The sequence below is a fragment of the Ochotona princeps genome, chromosome 8 (genome assembly GCF_030435755.1).
Source record: "Ochotona princeps isolate mOchPri1 chromosome 8, mOchPri1.hap1, whole genome shotgun sequence".
NCBI classification, from domain to species: Eukaryota; Metazoa; Chordata; class Mammalia; order Lagomorpha; family Ochotonidae; genus Ochotona; species Ochotona princeps.
In genome coordinates this window covers 55552588-55577076 of record NC_080839.1, presented here as the reverse complement: position 1 = coordinate 55577076, position 24489 = coordinate 55552588, and the positions used below count along the sequence as shown (strand labels likewise).

General features: G+C 47.5%; 1 protein-coding gene across 1 annotated transcript in view; it reads left to right on the top strand.

Moving 5' to 3' along the window:
* Positions 1-24235, top strand: part of LOC101530025 (vitrin) — an 87790-nt gene extending 63555 nt beyond the window's left edge. Inside the window, exons 10-14 of the mRNA XM_058668095.1 lie at positions 1042-1189; positions 16371-16474; positions 17385-17611; positions 19625-20138; positions 23701-24235. Of these exons, the coding sequence (XP_058524078.1) occupies positions 1042-1189; positions 16371-16474; positions 17385-17611; positions 19625-20138; positions 23701-23879 (1172 nt within the window). The 3' untranslated portion in view covers positions 23880-24235. The remainder of the gene's footprint in view (positions 1-1041; positions 1190-16370; positions 16475-17384; positions 17612-19624; positions 20139-23700) is intronic.
* The last annotated feature ends 254 nt before the right edge of the window (positions 24236-24489 follow it).

The window sequence follows — 24489 nt, the reverse complement described above, 5'->3', positions numbered from 1 at the left end:
TGTCAACTCCTTCTCATTTTTTTTTTCAGTTACAGTTGCCCTTGGCGTCGAGAGCTTCCCCTGGCCACAAGAGGGATCGGTCCCCGTGGCAGTGATATGGCATATAGACAAGGACAGAGTTGTGCTTTGAGAACTATGGGTTTGTCTAGGATGCTGCTCCTGGCCCTGGGTCCTGTTGGATACTCCAGTCACACATTCCTACCCGGACACACTTGTTCTCTCTCCACAGAACTCTGTTTTCAAACATTTGCATCTCTCAAATTGCAATTATGTGTAATTCAGTTTTTTAAAAAAATGTATTAATCAAAGATGTGCACAGCTCCCAACAGAACATCTCGGTCAGCCTTGTGTAAACAATTCTAACAAACTGAGATGATATCATTTCCTTTGAGAGCAAATAAAACATCCTTTTGGTTAGCTTGGAAACTTTCTGCTCATTCCTGTTAATATTTAAAGGGTTAGAAATACCACCACCTTCACTACCTACGTCGTAACTTTCAAGGCCCTAGGTCAGAACCATGGTCCTAGACTTTATCACAAATAAAATCATGGCAGACAGCTACAGACAAGGGCTGATGGGGATGCTCGTATAAGAACACGATTTCTTTGGTTGCCTTGCCCACGGCAGTAAAGAGAAAAAAACTGCCATCAAATTCTTATGCTACAGTCCTTGCCCTTCCTTCTTCCCTGCACGTGGTTCTGAAAGGTTACGGTGACCATCCAAGGCCAGCTCTCAAGAGTCGCTCTTGGTGGATTGCCATCTGCACACGGGAAACCATTGTGAGGATCTTCTCGGGCCTGCCTAGGGCGCCACCGTTTCTGAAGTCTGTTAGGTGGTTGATAACACAGAATCCTAAAACAGTTACAGAAATGAGTCCCAGCACAAGCATCCAGGAGGCGGGCACTCTAGGACACGCTCAGGATATAAATCAATGAAAACTACTACCTCATCTTCATTTTCATCTCATTGCCGTCTCAGGGGCCCCTGGAGAATACAGTGGGAAATACTAAGGGTCACGGAGTCTTTTCTCACTCCCTCAGACTGCCGGGTTGACTTGTCGTTTTTAATCGACGGGAGCTCCAGCCTTGGCAGACGCCGATTCCGAATACAGAAGCAGTTCCTGGCTGACATTGCGCAAGCCCTTGACATTGGCCCTGCAGGTCCACTGATGGGCATTGTTCAGTACGGGTAAGTGCAGCTGCCAACTAATGACACATGTTTCACTGTATGCTACAAACAATACTAATGTGTCCTAGAGCACAAATTCATCCTCCTCCCTTCTAGAAATGTAAGTTTAAAAGGAAATTGGGGGACCCAGCACAATAGCGTAATGGTTAAAGTCCTCACCTTGCATGCAACTGCATCCCATATGGGCACCGGTTCTGATCCCGGCAGCCCTGCTTCCCATCCAGCTCCCTGCTTGTGGCCTGGGAAAGCAGTCCAGGATGGCCCAAAAGATTTGAGACCCTGCACCCGTGTAGGAGACCTGGAAGAAGCTCCAGGATCCTGGCTTCAGATTGGCTCAGCTCCAGCCATTGCGGCCGCTTGCAGAGTGAATCATTGGATGGAGGATCTTCCTCTCTGTCTCTCCTCCTCTCTGTATATCTGACTTTCCAATAAAAATAAATAACTCTTAAAAATAAATAAATAGAAAAAAAGAAATTGGGGGCCCAGTGCTGTAGCCTAGTGGTAAAGTCCTTGGCTTGTATGCATCAGGATCCCATATGGGCACCAGTTCTAATCCCGGCAGCCCTGCTTCCCATCCAGCTTCCTGCCTGTAGCCTGGGAAAGCAGTCAAGGACGACCCAGGGCTTTGGGACCCTGTGCCCATGTAGGAGACCCAGAAGAGGCTCCGGGCTCCTGGTTTCAGATCAGCTCAGGTCCAGCTGTTGCAGCCACTTGGGGAGTGAATCAGCAGACAGAAGAACTTCTCTCTGTCTCTCTTCCTCTCTATATATCTGATTTCCAATAAAAATAAAAATAAATCTTAAAAAAAGGAAATCAGGGCAGTCCAGATGCTGTTTGAGACTGAGACTTCCTGAGAGGAAGGACAGCTTAGCAAGCTCATGAGGGATGGCGTTTGCACTCAGGCTTGGCGTGGCTGGAAGTTGGGAGAACCGCTAAACCAGGAAGCTCAGCCGCTGCCCCTCTGCATGGCCCTGGGCTGGCCCTGCACCTCTTCAGCGACAGTCTCCCCCCGCTGGAGACAGACTCTCTGAGCATCAGTATTTCCTTAGGGACTGTACCCTGGGCTGCAGCCTGTGCGTCTGTAGCGAAGGCGTCGTGCAGGCACAGCGTCCGACATGCTGCTCTCTCTCTCCTCCTAACACCCTTTGACCTCTGCACTAGCCCCGGAAAAGGTCACCAGTGTGAACTTTTATTCGGAATGTGTGGGGAGGCATGAGTCAGCTCGACAATCAAGTGACTACCCCGACATGGGCTCAGCTATTCCGTTGAGGGTAGAAATTATGGGCTCATGCTGACATTCAATCTCAACCTTTTCATCTCTTATTTAAAATCATAAGGCAATCTTGCTTCAGATAAAAATAGGTTTCTCCCCTAAAACAGATATGCAGAGATTGACAGATGATAACCAGAAAAGCCTGGGCGAATCTCAGATGCAGGCACCGCATCTCCAAGAGCTCTTCCGGCCAAGAACCACGGAGGGTGGGGTAATTATTGCCCCTCGCACAGAAGGCTGCTGGACCCCACAGGGTGCCTTGTGCCCACCCCCCACCCCAGCTCTGCCTCTTGGGCCTTGGAAGCGAAGCAATGTCTGCATTGTTCCCTTTTGCTCAGAGCTATACTCATCATTTTATGGCTTCTCCTAGAACTGACCCAGGCTTCCCCCCGCCCCCCAAGGCAGCATTTTAGCATAGGTTGTTATACGGAAGATGCCTGAGGATTTTTGAGTTGCCAAGAGAAACAACAATATTTTCTTTTCCCTAAGAACCTATAACATTTGTGTCTTTGGAATTGAATACAAACTCTACATCTGCACTACCCTCTGTGCCTGTGAGGGAAGATTATGTAAATCACCACATCTTATATAGTCAAAAATAGCTAGTTACCCCAAGCACTACCTTTCAATGTCAAACTATCTAATGGAGATGTTTTTGGTTCAAAGCTTAGTGTGTTATCTTGCACTTAAAATTCGGTTTTGTTTTTGTTCATTTAAGATCTATTTATCTGAGGGGCAGAGTGAGAAGCGAGGGATCTTCCATCTGCTCACTCACTCCCCAAATGGATACAACAGCCGAGAGCCAAGAATACCACTCGGGTCTCCCATGTAGGCGCAGGGCCCCAGGTTGCCTGCGCCATTTTGTGTAGCTTTCCTCGGGACTGTAACAAGAAACTAGATAGGAAGTAGAGCAACCAGGACTTGAACTGATCCTCCTATGGGGAGCCAACATCGCAAGCAGCTATTAAGTCTGCTGCACCACAATGCTGGCTCCAACACTTTTGCTTTACAAACTTGTGTCTACCACAGTTTGTAGTTCAATATGAACATAGGTGGGAAATACGTCAAAGAAAAGTGAAGTGAGAATATCTTGGATTAAAGAACAAATGGGGGACCTGCCATGATAGCCTATGGGCTAATCCTCACCTTGCATGCAGCTGCATCCCATATGGGTGCTGGTTTGTGTCCCAGTTGCTCCACTTCCCATCCAGCTCCCTGTTTGTGGCCTGGGAAAGCAGTCCAGAATGGCCCAAACTCTTGGGACCCTGCTCCTGCATGAGATACCTAGAAGAAGCTCCTGGCTTCAGATTGGCTCAGCTTCGGCCATTGCAGTCACTTGGGGAGTGAATCAGCAGAAGGAAAATCTTTCTCTCTCTCCTCTCTTTAAATCTGCTTTCCAATAAAAATAAATCTTAAAAAGGGGGGGGGGGAGAAGGAACACAACTAGACTTGTTTCTCTTTGCAGTTTGTCCCCAGAGTTCATGGGCTGGAGTCTTCATCCCAGTGTGTGCTGGGATGTGGGGTTGGACACTGGGTGGTTAAGTCGAGAAGCTCCGATCTTGGGAATGGACCAGAGTCCTGGCAGCAGAACAAATTAGCAAGCACAAGAGAGTGTTTCTTTTCAAAGCAGGTTTCATCCCCTCTTGTTCTCCTGCCAGGGGATGACACCGCACAGAGGACAGGGCCAGCCATGGCCCTTGGATGTGCCAGCCCCCAGGACTGTCAGAACCTGACTGTTTTATCAAGTATCCATGCTGTGCTACTGTCTCGCAGCCCCACAAGACAAAGACACCCTTAAAAATATTTTTTCTCCCATTTCCTGATGCAATCAGCATTGGTAAGAAAGGATTTCCCTCCGTGTTTTGTGACTGTCCTTTCTCACACACATCCCTCGCCGGCTGCCCTTTATCCATACCAGGCCCTGTAACTGTGGCGCTCTGATGAGAAACGAGTGTCCTTCCCTTTATGTGATGCGCACATAAGCTAACCCATCATCTTCAGCCTGCCCGGGCACCAGGACTGAACGGAAAGCACAATGATCACTGATGGGCGATCTGAATGCTGGCCTTGGTCCCACTGGGTGACCTTAAGCAAGTCACTTAACACCTGCGTGTGGGTGCGGCCACCTGTGCAGGCGGGGGTCAGCCACATGATTTATGAGGGCTCTGCCGGCCTCGGCCTTCTGTGATTCAGCAGCTGGTTCCCTATTCAGAAGGCGTGCGGCAAGTCAATGGCAACCCCCCACATACTACCAGCTGCTTTCCATCCAGCCCCGCGGGCCCAAGGATGCAATATGACCCATGATGAAGTGAGAGCTTGCCTTGTGGCTGTCCATCCACCTAGGGGGCATGCAACAATCAAAGTAAATGGGACAACGATGCCAAGAAGGGATCCAGGATACTTTTGATGGGTTACTGGGTGGCTCCCTTGTCCTGTCTGGCTCCAGTGTTTGGGTGCACACAGAAAGCAGAAGGGGAGGGAGAACTCAACCAAAAGTGGGCACTGAGCTGAGGCCCCCGTTTCTAGAAAACGAAAACGTGGGAATCTGGCTCCCTCCGCAGCATCCGAGTCCTCTCAGACACTGATGGTTTCTGCTCCCAGTAAGAACCTTCTCAGAATTACAGAGCTCCAAGGCCACTGAGGGCACCTGCTTCTACCTCTTCACAGGGTGCACCCCATCAGGGCACGCATGCCAATGAGAGAGTGAGAAGGCCCAGGCACGGGCCCCCTATCTCAGAATCTCTCCTGTGCTCCGACTTCTCACCTCCATGGCCACCATGACTGCTCCACACAGCTCCCCTAGCAGGTCCCTGCCCTTGGTTTTCCTTAAGACAACTGGACTGGATTTAGACCTTCAAGTTTTGAATTTAAAAGTCTCATAGCAAAAGCAAGGCGAATGGGAAATAAGAAACAGCACCGCAAGGAGTATCAAGATTGCCCTAAACACATACTCATCCTGGGTCCTGCTTGAGGATCCTCTGGGAACAAGAAACAGGAGAGCCACTTGGGAGAGCCCGGGTGAAGGACGCTTACCGGTCTGGTCAAGGAGTTCGGTAGGACTGACGGGCATGTGTCATCCACACACCCTCCATCCCTGCACACACAGCTTCCTCTCCTGCTCCGCAATTCCATTCTTTTCTCAGCAAACCAACACCCTCCACCAGGCCTGCGCTTGCTGCTCCCACATCACGGCACCTTGCGCTAACTTCCTACCATTGGCTGAGCCGAGAGGAAGGGCAAGCCGCTGTGGTCTCACCTGGGCTCCAGCTCCATCCTCCTCACCTGCAGGGGCTCAGGCCCCAATGGTTTCCACCTGTGAGCTGCCAGCACGTTCCTACCACAGTCATCTCCCACCTCCAATAGAGGCAGCTCTTGATAAACTCAGAGACGCCAAGAGGCCTCCCCCCAGGACACAACAGCAAAAGACACAACCGTGGAATGAAGGCGAACGTTAATCCTGGGTTAATCCCTGAAATGTCAAACAAAATTGACTTCATAGCGAAGAAGCTGCTCAACTGTCAAGACAGCTGCCAATAATTGACCAGGTTCAAGATTAAGACATCACGCTTGAACAAAAGGCTAGGACTCAAGGCTGTCTTGCACAGGCAGTTCTCAGTTAAAATTCTCCAATACCTAGGCTCATGATTGTCCTTAACACCAACAGGGACATGAAAAGGCTAAATGAGAGACTAGGCAGATGGAGTAGCTGTTTGGTAAGCTCAAGCCAGCAGGATGGAAGTGACCTCGATCCGCAGGCACCCGGTGCCTCCCAGTCCTTGGTGTGTCTACACTGGGCTTCCATTTCAGTCTAAGTGGAACTGAAGTGTGAGTGTTCTCTTGTACTTTGCAATCAATCCTAGGATATCAAAACTAGAAAGTGGCTTTGGAACAAAGGAACAGTTGGGCCTGTATTTTTTTTTAATGAAAGAGACTTTGCTCGTGGACCTCTGGCAGGGACCTCTTGAGGTCAGCACAGCACAGCAGCTCCTTCAGCATCTCACGTCCTAGCCCGCCCAACCTGGACAGAGATTAGTCATGGTGCCCGCAGCTCCATAGTTCATCACACCTGAAAACAACAGGGGGGCTGTCCTGAGCCTCCCAGAGCTCAGCTGAGCCACAAAGCACAGGACAGTCGGGGGGGAGGGCAAGCAGCCAGGGGTCCCCAAAGTGGTCTGTGACCAAAATCGGAGATCAAATGACTAAAATTAAAACTAAGGACCTAAGACAGGAAAATTGTCCCAGCTCATCTGGACATCCAAATTTAATCACAGCTCCTTAAAACTGGAAACTCTGAGTTTGGCATTTGGCATGAAATGCCATTTCCTATATGAGAGTCCCTTGGTTCAAGTTCTGGTTTCACTTGCAGCTGCAGCCTCCTGCTAATGTGTGCCCTTGGAGGCAACAGATGATGGATCCAAACAGGTGGCACATTGCCACCATGTGGGAAACGTGGAATATGTTTTAGGCTCCTGTCTCTGGGCCAGCCCAGGCCTGGCTGGGTAGGCATTTGAGCAGTGAACCAGCAGACTGATACCTCTCTCTCTGCCTTTGAGATAACTAGCATGTTTTAACCTGGAAAACCTATCCCAGTTATTGTCGAGACTTGGGGGTGGGGCGGCGCGGACGGTGAGGGGGTGCAGAGTGTGAAAGGACATCACTGACTGTGGAGATGGGAGGAAGGAACTGTGACCCAGCCAGCCAGGCAGGCAGCCTCAAAAGCTGGGGGAAAGAAAGGGATTCTCTCCAAACGGAACTTTGAAAGCAGCATGGCCCTGCAGGTGCCTCGATTTTAACCCGTGGAGACCGCATTGGACTCAATCTCCTGAGCTGGGATCTAAAACAGCACCGGTGTGTGGCTGAAGCCACTAAGTTTAGAGGGGTTGTGGCCCAGGAGGTAGGAGTTACAACACCCATGGAAGGACTCCAGGGCTGAACGAGCTCTGTCTTCACGTCAGGATTCCCTGACGCTTTCAAAGGGCTGGTACTCCATCACATGCCAGACCCATTAAACCAGGACCAGGCAAGGGACCGGAGCCCCCACGGTGTCCTCTCCTGTAAGTCCAGACTCACCTGCTCCCCTGGGGGGAAACACAGCTCGGCTACCCGTGCACTAAGTGATGCTGCCTGTTGTAGACACAGGCCCCAACTGCAACTCACAACCCCTCAGGGACAGTGACTTTTCAAGAACTGACAGGATTCCAGGATAGCTGCCTGCCACCTGCCTGTCAGCCCCTGTGAGGACCCCACAGTTGCACCTCTCTCGTCGCTGAGAGCCAGGCAGCCCAGTCTCGCAAACCCCAGTCACTAGGAACACAGTCTCAAGGCCAGGTGTGATTACAATCTGTACAAAAATTGTAAGCTTTGTCTGGTCCTTACCTTTCCTTCTCTTGGAGGAACACACACGAAACAGTGCGTTTGACTTCCTGCCGCCACTGCCCTGGAGCCCCTGGAGCTCCCGGCGCGCCCTGATCTCTCCCTGGAGAAGCCCAGGAGAGTCAGCGCAGAGCCCTCATTAAGCCCCTCGTGCCACTCAGTCCTCAGCGCAGTGTAACGAGGACCACTGAGGAGGCCAGGTGCCTCTAGTCTTCATCCTTAACTAGTCACTAGTCTAGTGACTCCCTCGTGCAACCAGAGAAGGCTCAAACATGCCCCCGGGGCTCTGCTATCCTCGGCTGTGCCATGACCCTGTCCCCAAGTGGCCAGTCCAGCAGTGTGCAGAAGACCCAGCCCCTTCGCTTTTCTTGGCATTTTTTTGTCCTTGTTTCTGACTTCTTGTTTATTCTCCTCCCTCTTAGTACTGGCAGCCTCACAGCAGGTTTTCTTGAGGCTAAGACATGGCCACACACATTGTCATCTGGGAGATCGCTAGCAACGCAGAACCTCACACTTCACTCTGGTCCTGCAGCCCCAGAATCTCCAGTTCACAAGCCCCCCCTGGGTGAGAAGGTGCTTCTGTCTCATGGCATCTCTCTTTCCCAGCACTCACAGCTGTGCAGCTGGTGGGCCAGGAGGCTCAGTGAAACCGCTTTCATCAGCGGATTGCACATCCACGCTTCCTTTAGCAAGAAAAGGCTAATGTAGGTTAATTTTAGACTCTTTGGTGGATGGGTGGAATACTATTGCTAATTCCCAACAACACTCATCCAAAACAGTGGAATGTTTATCGGACATTGCTCCTCCTGCTCCGGTGCTGGGACAGATGGAAAAGACCAGTATCCAGGATTCCTTGTTCCAAGTCCCCACTGGGCTGGCCAGAAGGAGGACATGAAGGCAGAATCATTTGCAACCTCAGCCAGGCACGGCCTGTGGGGACAAGTCTGCCACCATACCTGCAGCTGCCAGCAAGTCCCCTGGAATGGGCTCCTGTCCTCATGGATACACTGCATCGCACTAAGTCCACAGGTCCTCACATTTTTCACCAGTTTGAAAAAAAGAAAACAGACTATTTGTAACCTAAGATGTTGTGCTATTGGAAGAAATGGTTTTGAAAGCTTTTTGCTGGAGGGAATATGATTAGTTCATGTTTCTGTAATGGCATATAAATCCTGTGCAGTGGTCCACTCCATGTGTCTGAAAGTGGCCAGGGGGCCCCGTGAGCTCTGGGACTTTAACAGAAGTAGACCTTGAAGGCTGAAAGGGCCTTTGAGGTCTTTCAGAGTTCACCACTTGCAAAACTTTTCTGAGAAGAAGGGTTGGATTCTTGGCTTAAAAAAAAAAAAAGCAATTTGCAGGTCTCAGTGAGTTTCTTGCAAGGAGAGGTCTGAGCATGCACAAGTACCCCAGGTGAGTTTTATCATCAGCCAGCTCTGGAAACACTGCTGTCCTCCCAGGCTACACCTGGGCGGATCCTTGACGGGTCTTGTTCTTAAATATTTACCCAATAGCTATTTCCTATTACACAAATCATCCCTCTCCACGCACAGCCAACTCCCTGCAATTTCTCTTCATCAGTCTTAGCTCTTCTTCCAAGTAGAGAACAATTTTGTATGTTCTCTTTGAGCTATAAACCTGTTTATTTGCATATTTTCAAATGAAATTTTTAATATTGCTGAGAAAACTTTTTTCTTTAAAGAGGACTTGTAATAAATTTATGGATAAAAAGCGGCTTTTACATGTATGTACATATAGGCAGTGGCATACCTCTTTGAACTTTTGAAATAGTCTACATGTTTGAAAAGCAATGGGCTAAGGTGCCAGGTTGCCAACTTTCACATATCCTGAGACATACACATGACCCAGATACTCTGGTCTTACCACCTGCCACAGTCTACCGTTCGATGATTTGTCAGTCTTCCTGGGATGTAATTCAGGTGCAATTTCACGAGCAGGTTTGCTTTTTTCCTTTGAGAGGCAGACAGAAAGCTCTCGTTCTGCTGACTCCTCCCCTAAATGTTCACCACGGCCAGGGCTAGTTAGGACAAAGCCAAATGTTGAGAATTGAACCTAGATCTCCCCCAACTTAGACAACAGGGACCAAGTTATTTGAACCATTCCTGCTGCCTCCCAGGTTTTGCCTTGGTGGGAAGTTGGATTCGGGAGATGGAAAGGAGAATTCAAACCCAGATATTCTGATGTGAAACACAGATACCTTACCCACCAAGGCCAAACACTGCCATCACAGATTTACTGAATGCCTGCCGTGGACAAAAGCACTGTGCCATTTGCAAGAGACACAAATTTAATTCATTTAAGTGACTTGATGGCAATTGCCTATAAGACCCTTGGTGGATCTGCTCCCTGCCTTTGCCCCAATCATCATTTTAGCAGCAGAAGAGGATTTCTGAGGTCTTTGGATCCACCCTTTCAATTCATTTAAATAAGCAAAAAAGAAAATAGGATAGAGATTATGATCTTGGAACCTCACAATAGAGTCAGGGAAGCACTATTTTCTAAATTAAAGCACCTATTCCTTATATGCGTGAATAGTTCCTCTATACGCCTCCAAATCTGGATTCACCTTCATCCGTGCTGTAAGAGCCAAAGCCCGAGCCGTGTGGAGCTCAGAGACAGTGCTTGGCTTTGCAGGAGATGAATCAAGGAAGGCTATCTGGAAGGATATCTGACTTGCTTTCTTGTGTTTATTTAATTCTAGGATTACCCAGGACCCCCCTGAGTGCTAAACACTGGTGAAGCTAGGAAGCCTGTTCTCAAGTTTCTTATAGTCAATTCTCATGATTGTGGATTCTCTGTTTGCAAATCCACTTCCTGGCTAAAATTCCCATTTATTTATAACAACAAATGTGTGACTCAGAGCATTTTGCAGCCATGTTCAGTCATGTTCACAGGTGGGAAAAATTTCCACTCCTCCAATGCACCTGTGAGCAACAATAAGGACGCAAGGTAACACTCTGTCTTCTGGTTCCGCTCTTTGTGGGTGTCCTTTCACAGTCTGTTTTTCTCACTTCTGCACTTTTCTTTGGTGACCTGGCTCCCAAATTTAGTGCTGCAATGCTGCCTAGTGTTCCAAAGTACGAAAAGGCATTGCTGTTGGCTTCCAGAGAAAATAAAGTGTTAGATAAGCTTTGCTCAGACAGCAGTAGTGGAGCTGATAGTCATGACTTCAAAGTTAATGAATCAATAATTTGGTACATTCAGAAGAGGGAAAGGAAATTTATTGTCTGTACTTAATTATGCTCCAGAAAGTGCTAAAATAACCTCTGTAGTATGTGACAGAAAGGGCATATGGGAAAGAGCTACAGAAAAAAAAATTATGGGCAACTGATTTAAAAAAAAAAAAACTAACATGAAGCATCATGGTAAGACTAAAAAGCCAAAGACATTTATTGGCACACTGCTGTAGGTGAGAAAAATGTTAAATGTTCTCAGCTAATGTTTTATTGCAAATACCACAGGAAATTATTTATAAGAAATTTAAGTTTAGTGTCTTGCATGGAAAACAAGATTATCTACTGCTCTGTCCATGAAAATCTCGTGACTGCTGACTCATAGGAACCAAAGCATGTATTTCCACTAAGCAGTACTACAATTTTCCTGTGTTCCTGGTGACCTTATAGAGCACAACTTGCCAAGAATAACAAGACTCGGCTGCTTATGTAGCATAAGAAAGAGCAAGTCATCCTCGCTTGCTCCACGCAATGTTCCACATTAAGACAGACCCCATGCTGATCAACGTTAAGAATAGGCACCCCTATCAGAGTGCCACTTCAGTTTCCAGCCACTGCACTTCTAGAGCAATTCCCTGTGAATGCACTTGGGAAAGCAGCAGAACAAAGCACCTGTGGGCCCCTGCTGCCCAAATGGGAGACCAGGAGACAGTCTCAGGCTCCTGGTTTTGACCTGGCCCAATTCCCGTCACTACAGCCATGTGGGGAGTGAGTAAGTGGATGGAAGACCTCTCCGAATCCATTCTACCTTTAAAATAAAGTAAGTCTTATTTTTTTAAAAAAGGATATTATTGCTCAAGTGATCTGGCAGCAAGGAGCAGCATAATCTCTGGCCATCCCCCTTCTCTGTGGTCATGGGAGGGAAGGCAGGGTCTTCTCCCATCACCCCATCCCATCCCACCCAGAGACCTACATCGGTCTGCAATCCCCTCACCCACATAACAAGCATTTAAAACTAAAACATTTTTTTAAAAAGAACATTATGATAATAGCTCAGTTAATATACTTTTTTCCCTGTGAAGTCTTTTGAAAGGGCATTTTATATTTTTGCTTTCAAATCGCTCATGAGCAACATTTACCTTATGACTATCTATGATTTCCTGACACAGAAAGTCTAGCAAAGTGAGAAAATTTAGCTCATAAATTATTTTCAAATGTAATGAAAATTCTGCACATTTGAAAAAATGTATACAATTAAGGAAATGGGTATGATTTTGTTTTGTAGATAATCACATTTTTTGTTCATCTTATTTGCAATGCTTTGAGACAGAGGGGTGGTGTACAGAAACACAGATCTATCTTCCCCAAACACCTGCAGCTGTCAGGGCTGGGACAGGCTAATGCCAGAAGCAATGGGTCCGGTCCAAGTCTCTGACATGGGTGGGAGTCCCACCTGGTACTTCCCAGGATGTGCATCAGCAGGAAGCTTGAGCAGAAGCGGAGCCACAAGTTGAGCAAGGCACTCCAGGGGTGTCCCTGGAAGCATCCTAATCACTGCACCAAATACCCACCCCATATTTACTATTGCCAATATCAACTTTGCAATTGTTAGTTCCATAACCTATTCATTAGGCTTTGGGAAAGTTCATAAATCTCATAAATCTTGATCATTAGGGGAAGATGTCAACTTGGCTGGAAACTGAAGCTTAAGAAGTTTGGGGCCTTCTTCAGGAAAGAACATAAAATCACAAAAGTAGAACACTCAGAGGAAATTAAAACTGCCTCTGCACACAGAATCCTATACAATAGCCCCGTGGAGGCCGCCCTGGGACAGGAAAACCAGGCAGGAAATACAGCAGTCATTTGGAAGAGAACAGTCTGGACTGGACAGGGACATGGAATGGATAAAAAAGAAGAGAGATTTTAATAATAGGTCTAATACCAAATGGTATTCGGTGAATCAAGAATTCATGCTACTAGAAGAGGTGGTTAGCCACCAGTTGGGATGCCCAGATTCCATATTGGAGTGTCTGGGTTCAAATCTCAGTTGCAACCCCAGCTCCTTCTTCCTATTCCAGCTTCCTATCGATGCAGACCCTGGGAGGTAGCAGGAGCACTCAGCAGTTGGGTCCCTCCCATCCACATGGGAAGCTGGATGAGGTCCTGCCTTCCACCTTTGGTCTAGTCCAGCTCTAGCCATTTCAGGCACTTGGGAAGTGATCCAGTGATGGGACAGACTCTCTCTCAAAGACTTCACTTTGGAAATGTGAAATCCAACTTGACCTTAGGAGAGCCATGTGAAATCCGACTTGACCCCAGGAGAGCTATGTCAGCTATCAGGAGAGAGGACCAACTAGTGTCCACAGGACAGCTGCTGCCCAGGAATGACTGATGAACCCAAGGAGATGATGAGATCTTGGGAAGAGATGCACGATGCATGTTGATGAACACTAACAGGTAGAAGCAGAGATTACAGAGAGAGAGTGAAGATTAACTAGGCAAGACGCTGTAGCCTCAGAAACCTGAGTTGGGCACAGAGGTTGTTGCTGGAGGCTGCATTGGGGCAAAGGTGTAGCTGGAGCCTGGAGGGTGGGCACAGTTAGACCTTTGCAGGTAAGGGGAAAGGTGAGCAAAGGCACAAAGCTCTCAGCCTGAAAAATAGTGGGCAGCTCATTTTGACTGGCATCTTGGATGCCCCCAACAAGACAGGGAGAAAAAGAGAGAACAGCATTAACATGAGAGGTTGGAATGCAATGATAGATGCTTTGAAAGTCAAAATATAAAGTTTGAAAATGACAGCCTTCAATGATTTGTGAGAAGAGGAATTTTGTATTCGGGAACCCAGTCTAAATGTGAGGAAGATTCCTCTATCAGATACGCAGAAAACTGGCACTTCACAAAAGAAGGGGTCTGAATTGGTTGAGGGAGGGTGTTGCCATAGAAACACAGAGGGAATGAAAGTGAGTGAATGCCTACAGAAAACTGCCAGGGCCTGATGGATGAGGACTGGCAGGCACTGGGACAGAGAGCGGGTGCTCTTCAAACCTGGGTGCTGGAGGCAAATTTGTTTTCACTGACATTGTTCTGTATGACTATAAACCCAGAGGCTGCCCTTGGGGCACAGCAGGGTAAGCCACGCGTGTAACGCCAGCATTCCATATCCGAGTACTGGTTTGAGTCCTAGCTGCTCTGCTTCCAGTCTAGTTCCCTGCTAATGGGACTGGCAAGCAGCAGTACTTGAGCTCCTGTCACCCACATGGAAGACCAGTGGAGTTCCTGGCTTCTGGCTTCAGCCTGGCCCAACCCTGGCTGCTGTCTGTGGCCATCTGGGGAGAGAACCGGCACAGGGAAGATCTCGCTGTTTGTCTGACCCTCTTCTTGTCATCAGGCCTTGCAAATAAATAATAAATCTTTTTATTTTATGTAAACCCATAAGCTCTCAAATCAGAGGGAAAGACCAGGGCAACCCACTGTGTTCCTTTACTGTGCGGCACTGTGTGGCTCCTGAGACAGTAGCCTCAGTGGGAAAGAACTTTACACTGTACTGGTATGATCATGTCCAAATTCACAGATGTCCCCAAACTGCTGGCTGCTTTGTTGTTGTTTGCTTGCTTCTGTTTAATCCTAACCACAGAACTTGGTTTCCATCCGGTGACGTTTTGTCCGGTTGGGATTTTGCCCCAGTGCCTCCTCTTGTTTGAACTTACTTTCAAATAAGTCATCTTTCTCTGAAGATGACTGACACCCAGTTTACAGCATCAACATTTAGATTAGTGCACATTCAGGGTATAACAGAGATCACCTTGAGATGGGTAAGAAAGTTAGAAAATAGGTAAAGAGTATCTCTCTCTCTGACTCTGATGACTGACTCCCTGGTGGCTGTGGTGTCTGACCAGTCCCCAGGGGTTCACTAACAATCCACCTACCCTGGAGTAGTAGTAGTAGTAGTAGTAGTAGTAGTAGTAGTAGTAGTCAGCTACCCTGGAGTTTCCCCTGAATCTGCCCAAAGCTACTGTACTGCTTCCTAGATCCACTTCTGCCCTTACAGAAAGTCTGAGTTGAAAGGGCTCCTTCCCCCATCTTAAGGACTTGCAGCCTAGACTAGTCACACAATTTCTTTTACAGAAATGATTTGGTGTAATAGCTAAGACTGAGACACCTATATCCTGTCTCGGAGTACCTGGTCAAGTCTCAGCTCTGCTTCTGATTCCAGCTTCCTGCTAATGCACAACCTGATTGGCAAGAGATGATGGCTTGAGTACTTTGGTCCCTGTCATTCATGCAGGAAACCCAGACTGGGTTCAGGCTTTGGCCTGATCTATTTGGGGAATAAACCAGCAGGTGGAACATCTCTCTCTTGCCCTCTCTCCCAAATAAACAAATAAACAATTACAAATCTATTTTTAAGAGACGAAGACCTTCAAGACAGCATTACATGTAGCTCAGCACTTTCTGAGTACATGGGACCCTTTGTGGCTGCACAGGTCACACACTGAGCACAGGGCTTCAGGGATGGCATCTCAGTGTGTAGCGCCATTTGCTCCTGGCTGTGGGTGCACACGCACCACCCAAAAGAGGGCCAAGATCTCTCTGCACCCTTCCACTTGATCATAAAAGTTTATCTATACCCTCTGCTCAGTGGTTACCAAGGCTCTTGTCATGGCTAGCCCAAGGAGAGGCATCTCTAGAGGATTCTCATTTTGTCTGCCAACAGTATTCACTCCAACTCCTCTCCAGCTCAACGTTTTCAGCCTTTAGCACCACAGACTATGACATTGAGGGTGAGATTTGAGTGGTTCGTCTCAGTTATGGGAAGCACAAGATGAGAAAGGAAGCCTTTCCCATAACACCACTTCCAGCAATTACAATGCTAAGGTCACCCAGGAAGTGGCTGACCCCTGAAATTTTCTTCCGTAGAGAAGAGGGCAACCTAGGGACACTACAGCATTCAATAGGCAAGATCCTTATTTTTACAAAATGCTACTTGACCACAGTCTTGTTCCCTGGCAATACGGATGTTATGAGAAGGACCTTTTTATCCAGATGAGGAAACTGAAAGCAAGAGGGGTTAAGGAGGAGCTAGGTGTCACCATCACACAGCCAAGATCTGACACCGTGGGAAGTAGAGCTCACACTTCTGAGTCCAGGAATAGCCTGCTTTGATCCCATGTGCACCAAGCAGAAGCCCAGCCTTCCTGTCCTGCCACTATACCCAGTGGGACAAGTCAGAACTTCACTCCCGCTTCCATTTTATTCATTTATGCAAAAAATCAACCATGATTCCTGCTATCTTGCCAAGAAGATCACTTTCCAGCGAATTTTTCCTGCCTGTTCTGATTTTCAGAGACAACCCTGCGACCCAGTTTAACCTCAAGACTCACATGAATTCCCAGGATCTGAAGGCAGCCATAGAGAAAATGGCCCAGAGAGGAGGTCTTTCCAATGTTGGTAAGTGGTCAACATTCAGATGATTCTCTTTTGCTACCACGCTCTTGCTCTGTGTTTTCTACACAGAAAGAGGCTGACTCTAGGGCCACAGTCATTCCAGTTTATCCAGGAGAAGCTAGGGCTTTCGGTGCTAAAACTAGGACAGTTCTATCAAACTGGGACAGCTGGTCTTTTTGGTCAACTGAAATGCAGTCTGAAGTCTGCATTTGGAGAAGGCACAACAGGAGGCTTTAAATAAACAAAGCATATCGTTGTCAGGAGAGTTTGGTCCCAAGACCTAGAACAAGCTCCACAAGGCCTCACAGCCAGTAGGTGATGAGGACTACAGAACAGAGGCTTTCAGTTCCTACTGGGTGTAGCTCTTCCCTGGCCAGCCAACTCTGTACTCCTGGCCTGACTTCAGGGAATATGTACCACTGACCACGCATGGCAACCCTCCACACCCAATGACTCCTGTGGCACTGGGCTCCCCCAGGCAGCTTGACTTGGCGTCAAGGCTGCTGAAGCCGCACATTAGCTCCTCTCACTCCATGTTTTTGGAAACAACATTAGGAACTTGGTGTGGGCCCAGCATCAAGGCAGAAAAGTAGCCATGCAACGCCTTGAACATTTTTCTTACCTACTTGCTAGTCCCTAAAAGCTATTTCCAAAGTAAGAGAGAATGAGAAGTTAACGACCTAAAATGAAGCTGGAGAGGGAAATAAACAGTAAGGAGTGTGACTGCGTATCATTGTGATGTGTGCTTATTGCTACAGAATTATACACCTACAAATAAAGTGTTTTTTGAAACAAGAAACAAACTGGGGAAGCAATGCGTGTATTTCTTCACTTCCACAGGCACTTCTGTGGCCTGTTCCTGTATTTGTAATTGGTGCAATCACCCCGAGCGTGAGCTTTCTCTTTCTTGCAGGCCGAGCCATCTCCTTTGTGACCAAGAACTTCTTTTCCAAAGTCAATGGAAACAGAGGCAGTGCTCCCAATGTGGCAGTGGTGCTGGTGGATGGCTGGCCTACAGACAAAGTGGAGGAGGTTTCCAGACTTGCAAGAGAATCAGGAATCAACATCTTCTTCATCACCATTGAAGGTGCTGTTGAAAATGAGAAGCACTATGTGGTGGAGCCCAACTTTGCCAATAAGGTGTGTTACTGTCCGGAGACCCGCTCAACATAAACATGCCCCGCACTTTGAGAAGTACAACAGCCATCCCTCTTCTCTTAGGAGGCTTTCTCTCAGAAATCCCATAATTCCTCCCAGAGCCAGTTTCAGTTTTCATCTCTTGAGCTCTGCAGCCACCTCTTCCTTGCAAACTGACATCCTGTCAGCACTTTAACTCGTACATACAACAAGCCAAGTTCATCTTTCCCACAAACAGCTCCCTTCTCTCAGACCCCTCCCAGAGTGTCATCCCTGACTTTCTTGTCCACTGCTATATCACATCTCTCATCTCCCCCTGCTTTCTCATGCCCAGTACCACCTTCCTAGTTCCAGCTGGTACTCTATATCCGGTCTGTCTTTGCATTGGTCTATTTTCTGTTACTATAACAAAATCCCTGAGGCTGGGTCATGTGGAAAGAGTCCATTTAATTTTTAGTCTTGGAGGTTCAGGAACATGGTGTTGGTATCTGTTCAACTCTACTGAGAGTCTGGCGGACAGTGGCACCATAAGTGCAACCCACTTACAGCACTCATTCCTGCAGCAATTAACCCACTCTGTGAAACCAGCATTAGTCCCTTACAAGGGCAATGTTCCCAAAGAGCAGCTTAGCTTGCTCTAAGCTCCACTTCTTAAATCTGCCACTAGCTCTCCTCATTGCCACACCAAAGACTGAGGCTCCAACACATGCATCTTTGGGAAACAAGTTACAGTCAAATCACATCAGTTCCTAGGTACCCCCAGTTTAGTTCAGATTTCACTATGAGTTCTAATGAAGAGTCCCTCTATCCTATGGAGTCTTTCTTCCAAATGCATTACTATTACTCATTGCCCTTGAGGCATTCTGGAGTTTGGTCCCAACCTGCCTGCCTAGCAACATCTACTGTGGTTCACGCTCAGGTTCTGTGTGCCAGCCAACTGGTCTCCTGTCCATGTCTAACACTGTGGTTGCCTTCTCCATCACTTTTCTCTGACTGCCTTGCGGGCCTTTCTCTCCATCTATTGGATTCAGCACTCAGTTCACACACCACCCACTCCATGGAAAATTCTGAGAGCCCTATTTAGATTTCTATAAATCTACAAAAAATTTTCCTAGGAAAGTCTTAAGCCAGCTCTTGTTTTAGAATCAGGTTTTAATTATACAAATTCATCTGTAGTCTTCAGATCTAACTCTGTGACCCCCCTCAAGAGGCAGGGGCCAGAAAGAAACGCCCCAGCTTATGAATACTGGCCCAGTCACTTCCAGGGTAGAACCAGCCAACTTGCTCCATGTTCATTTGCTACTGCCTTGAGTTTTTTCTGGAACAAACTTGGGGACATGTAAATAAACATTCAGTCCCCTAGTGGCAGGGTTAGCTGGAGGACACAGTGTGGGTTTTGAAGACAGACAAACATACGTTTTAGTCTCAGGGACTTTAGATGTCCGTCCCTTCACAGCTGGCCCTCAGTTTGTGCCTTCATGCCAGAGGGTTGCAATTCCATTTTCTAGGATTAGGATGGGGACTAATAAGGGGATCTCTCTGAGAGCACTGAGTGTGACCCAAGACATGTGACCATTCAGCTTCCATGAGACCCCTACCCCTGGGTACAGTACTACTCTGAAAATATTTCTTACTCATTTATTTTTCCAGTCAGGACAAAAGCTTGCTTTGATTTCCCTCATGCACTGGTGCCCACTAGTGCCAACCTCATGGCTGGCTATGGTACCAATGACCTGAGGGATCTGGGGAGACATCAATATAAATGGAATCAGTGATTTTCTGTAATTGTGCTAGGGGGAGCTTGCCTGCCACTAAGACAGGACCACAACCAAGACGGTGAGAACAAATGAGAGGAGTTTGCTTCTCCACGAGGGCCTGGCTGGGTGAGCGGAAATGGAGACAGTGCAGTAGCAGAACTAGCATGGAAAACAGGAGTTTGGATGCTTCCTCAACTGCTACAGTGACAGCAGTGATCTGACCATGACCTAACAAGTGCCTCTCCTCTTTGCCTTCTAGGCTGTGTGCAGAACAAACGGTTTCTACACATTCAATGTGCAGAGCTGGTTCGGCCTCCGCAAGACTGTGCAGCCCCTGCTGAAGCGGGTCTGTGACACTGACCGCCTGGCCTGCAGCAAGACGTGCTTCAACTCAGCCGACATTGGCTTCGTCATCGACGGCTCCAGCAGCGTAGGGACAGGCAACTTCCGCACGGTTCTTCAGTTTGTAGCCAACCTCAGCAAGGAGTTTGAGATTTCCGAGACAGACACGCGCATCGGGGCTGTGCAGTACACCTACGAGCAGCGGCTGGAGTTTGGGTTTGACAAATACAGCACCAAGTCTGACATCCTCAATGCCATCAAGAGGGTGGGCTATTGGAGCGGTGGCACCAGCACAGGGGCTGCCATCAACTACGCCCTTGAGCAGCTCTTCAAGAAATCCAAGCCCAACAAGAGAAAGTTGATGATCCTCATCACTGACGGACGGTCCTACGATGATGTCCGGATACCAGCCATGGCTGCCCATTACAAGGGTAAGTGGGCCCTGCCCAGCAGCCTGGGGGCCGGGGCTTATCTCTGGGGTTTGGGGAGGAGGCAGCAGTGAGATGAGGATGGGACTGTCTCCTTTATGCACTGGTTTAGTCTGTACCTTCTCAAAAGGTTCAAAACCATAGGGAAAATATTTGAGATAAACATGTAGGCCCCTCAGAGTAGCAAGGCAAGAGCAAGGAGGGGGAAGCCAGGTAATTGGGATTTCTCCAAGAATCAAAGGTCTGGAGTGGGCCTTTGACCTCGTTTGCATCCCAGCTCTATTTCTGACTCCAATTTCCTGCTAATGTGCACCCTAGCAGGTAGCAGGTGATGGATGACTCAAGTTGTTTGAAGTCCAACCCCTCTAATGTGGGAAATCCAGATGGAGCTAACTTGCTCTTGGGAATTCCCAGGGTGAAGAATGAATAAGTGGTGAGACTCCCTCTCTTCTGCCTTGCAAATCAATAAATACAAAATTTTAAAGCACCTCAAGTTCCACAGATGGCTGGGACCATGAACCCTTCTTTTCTTTATGTCTCAAACATGAGGATGAGACATGAAAATGACATTTGAGTCTTTACCTTTCTCTGTTTAAAACACCAAACTCCCTCCTTATGGAAGATGCTGGACTGTGTTAGCATATAGACAACCAAATTGTGAGTCCTTTTAAAGAGAAAAAACATTTAAAAAAAAGGTTTTGCTTTTGTAAGTAATTGTTAGCCAGAATTGAGGGAATTGGGGAAATTTCAAAGACACTTTGATTTAAGATATTTTTAAAGGTATTTCCATATAAAAATTTCTAGGAGGGCAACAGAAAAGTTTAAAAATATGAACATGGAAGAAAATATTTTAGAAAACTTTTGGAAAATCAGTCACAGCTGTGTTTTTATTGCAGACCCTACATATAATCACTGCTATTGAAAACAGTGCCATAAATCAACATGAAAATACAAACAACCTAGAAAGAGCCCCAGAATAACAGTGAGAGTAATAAGGAAAGTAAACTGAGTGACCAGTGAGACCTATGGACATGCCCTAGCTTACAACACTCAGTGCCATGCTTAGTTGTTTTTCCTTCTGTGCCTACATTTAACTTGGGTTCTTTCGCAGATTTTCTGTATTCTTCAAAGCTGCTTAAAACCATCCTAAAGCAAACCTTCATGAATCAGCTTAACTGGCTTCTGGAAACCAAAGTAACCAGACACCAGGCTTAGGCAAAGTCTTCCCAGGCAGTGAACTTCCCTTGGCAGCATCTAAGGGGCATCCTCACCATGGTGGGATGGTGGGAGACTGTGTGTCTGAAGTTACAAAGCCCCTTGGCCTCATGTCAGCAGCATGAAGATGCTGGCTGAAAGGCCCAGGGAGAGTAGGCAGGGTCAGATGGGCTCTCCTGCTGTCTCCACACACCTGACCCTGCTCAGGTCCAGCCCCACCTTCATGTGCTTTTCTAGATATCTGTCCCCTGGGTGTCTTGTGCAGTGTATACTTGGCCTACACAGCAGAACAAGTGAAGGGTGATGGTAGACCCTAGGAGCACCCTACTCAGGGTATCCTGTCCTGGTGCAAACTGCATGGATGCAAATTCCTATCTGGCCTAACTTGGATTCGTCTGAAAACATCCCAAGCACAATATGGGCATATCCAAGTCCAGGCTGGGTGACTGGTCACAGTTGCCAGTAGCAGGTTGTCTGCACCAAGGGTGGATTGAAGGATAAAAAGCCAGGTTTCTAGCATTGTCCTGTAGTCTTCGCTGAGAGCATTCTGTCCATATGTGAGCAGAAAAGAGAGCCTCATAGGCCTCAGTCCGACCCTGCAGCAAGCTGCTCTAGCTGCCACTAAGCAGCATTTTAAGGCCCACAGCTACCTCCTCACCTCCCTACCAGTCAAGACAATATTCACAGAAAAGAATCTGCAGAGGTGAGAAAAGCAACTGGCAGTGTATGTTGAGCTTAACGGATAACAACTGAAAAAGTAGCTTAGGCCAGAGCTATGTGAGGTAAGATCCCAGGGCATCCAGAGGGCACTTGAAAGAGAAGTGGGTAGAGGGACAGGCTATGTGGCAAAGTAAGTTGAGCTTGTGCCTATGGTGCAGGCATTCCGTATGGGCACTGGTTCATACCCCAGCTATTCCACTTCCCATCCAGCTCCCTGCTGATGGCCTGGGAAAGCAGTGAAGAATGGCTCAAGTTCTTGGGCCCTTGAACTCATGTGGGAGATCCAGAAGAGGCTCCTGGTTTTCTGGCTTCAAAATGGTTCAGCTGTAGCTGATGCAGCCATTTGGAGAGTGAACCAGTGGATGGAAGATCTCTCTCCCCTCTCTGTGTTACTTTGCCTTTCAAATAAAAATAACATTTTTTAAAAAACAGTGAGGAAGGCCTCTTAGAAAACACAGCCAGACACTATTTCATGGACATTTGGCTCACCCACTGGAGCCACCTTTGAGGTTGTGTGGGAATAGGATTTTGTAGAGTAAGGTCAAATTCTCATCGACCAGCTACCCCCTCCCCAGTCAACAGCCATCGCAACAGGCAGTCTTCCTGTCCACTCACCAAGTATGGGTGCCTCATCTCTGAGTTCTGGGCTCTCCTCTCTGGGCTGCCTCACTGCCTGTGGCAACCCAGCACTTGCAATCTCACTACATTCTTTCCATCTGCATCTAACCATGCTCAAGTCCCTCTTTTGCTGAAAATTTGGAAAATCTGTTTGACCACGTGGTCTGCCTGTTCTCCCTTTCACAGACACACGTAGCACTGGCTACTTACCCCACCCCACACCTTCATTTCTTTTCCACATGAAATTCATGTGGTTTGTTTGGCATCTCTTGACCTGAAGCTGTTCTCACCATGTTGCCAATATCTCAGCTTGGTTTTTTTCTAAGAGGAGAACATCTTCATTTTCATCTTAAATGATTCCCTGATAACATTCAGCACCCTTGGTCTTCCCCTCCTGATCCTGCAACTCTCCACTGGGCTTCTCTCTGAGACTTTGCTCAGGATTCCCTGCACTGGGGAGGACATTGGAGTCTATTGGATTGCAAAGTCACCCTCAAGCCTAACATTATTCAAGTCCCCTACTTCACTGAAGGGAGTTTGACCCTGCCTTTGAAGTAGTTAAGACTCAGATTGTAGTTAGCTTTGAACACAAGCAGAACACGCATGTACCGTGTGGTTTGACCTACATGGCACCAAAAGTTTCACTTATACAAAAATAGCTCCACCTCCACTACTCCCGCACATGAACCACTTTCCATGCATCTACTCCATTTTGACTGAGAGGTTCCCTCCTCCCCGCGAGACTATAAACTTTGGAGACAGCAACTACATTAAATTTTGCTACTGTTGGCACAGATGCTGTAACGTATTTATTTATTGAATGAATACATGACTCTATTTAGTCTTACTTCTAGAAATCTAGAGGCCTACGTGGGGTAGAGGATTGTTCCATTGTATTTGGCATATTTCTGATTTTGGATCAGGTGTGCCAGCAGAGCAACAGGCAGGCAATGATCCATCAACACTGCCTCTTCTCGGGGACATCTGCTTCATGCCATCTTTGTCCCCACAGGAGTGATCACCTACGCAATTGGTGTGGCGTGGGCAGCACAGGACGAGCTGGAAATCATTGCCACTTACCCTGCCAGGGACCACTCCTTTTTTGTGGATGAGTTTGACAACCTCTACAAATTCGTGCCTCAGATCATCCAGAACATTTGTACAGAGTTCAACTCACAACCACGGAACTGAAATCACAGCAGGCAAAGCACCAGCAAACACTGCTTGACGGACTGACTCTGGACAGTGCCCATGGCTGTGTGTAGGGCACACAGGGTGGTAAGGCTTGGGTGGGACCTGCGGGAACAGACGTATTGTTACTAATTTTTGCCATCATGGTTTTTCATGCTTCAAAATTTGGAATTAGAAAGATGACCATCAATTTGTGGAACAGGCCAACCTAGTGCACCATTTTGAGGGAATTGAGTATTTCAAAATACACGTACAGAATAGAGCATAGCACCTATGTGGGGTGTAGATGGAGCCTTTGTGAGGGTTTTCTTAATTTCTCATTAAAACTCTGTAAATCTCAACATGCTTCCTTTTTGTCATGACAACAAACATAATAGTTGCTTAATAAAATGTTGACAAGGATTTCAAGCACTCATTCTGCCTGTGTCATCTGTGGTACCCATAGGGATTATAGCAGGCCACCCTCTGCTCTTTTTGACCCAAGGTGACTATAGTCCCATGAAGGTGCAGGGAAACTGGCAACAAAAATGGTACAGCTACTCCTGACCAGTCTCCTCTCGCTATGACTTCAGCCGCTGAATTCCTGCAACAGTTTGCTTTGGGGAAAGTT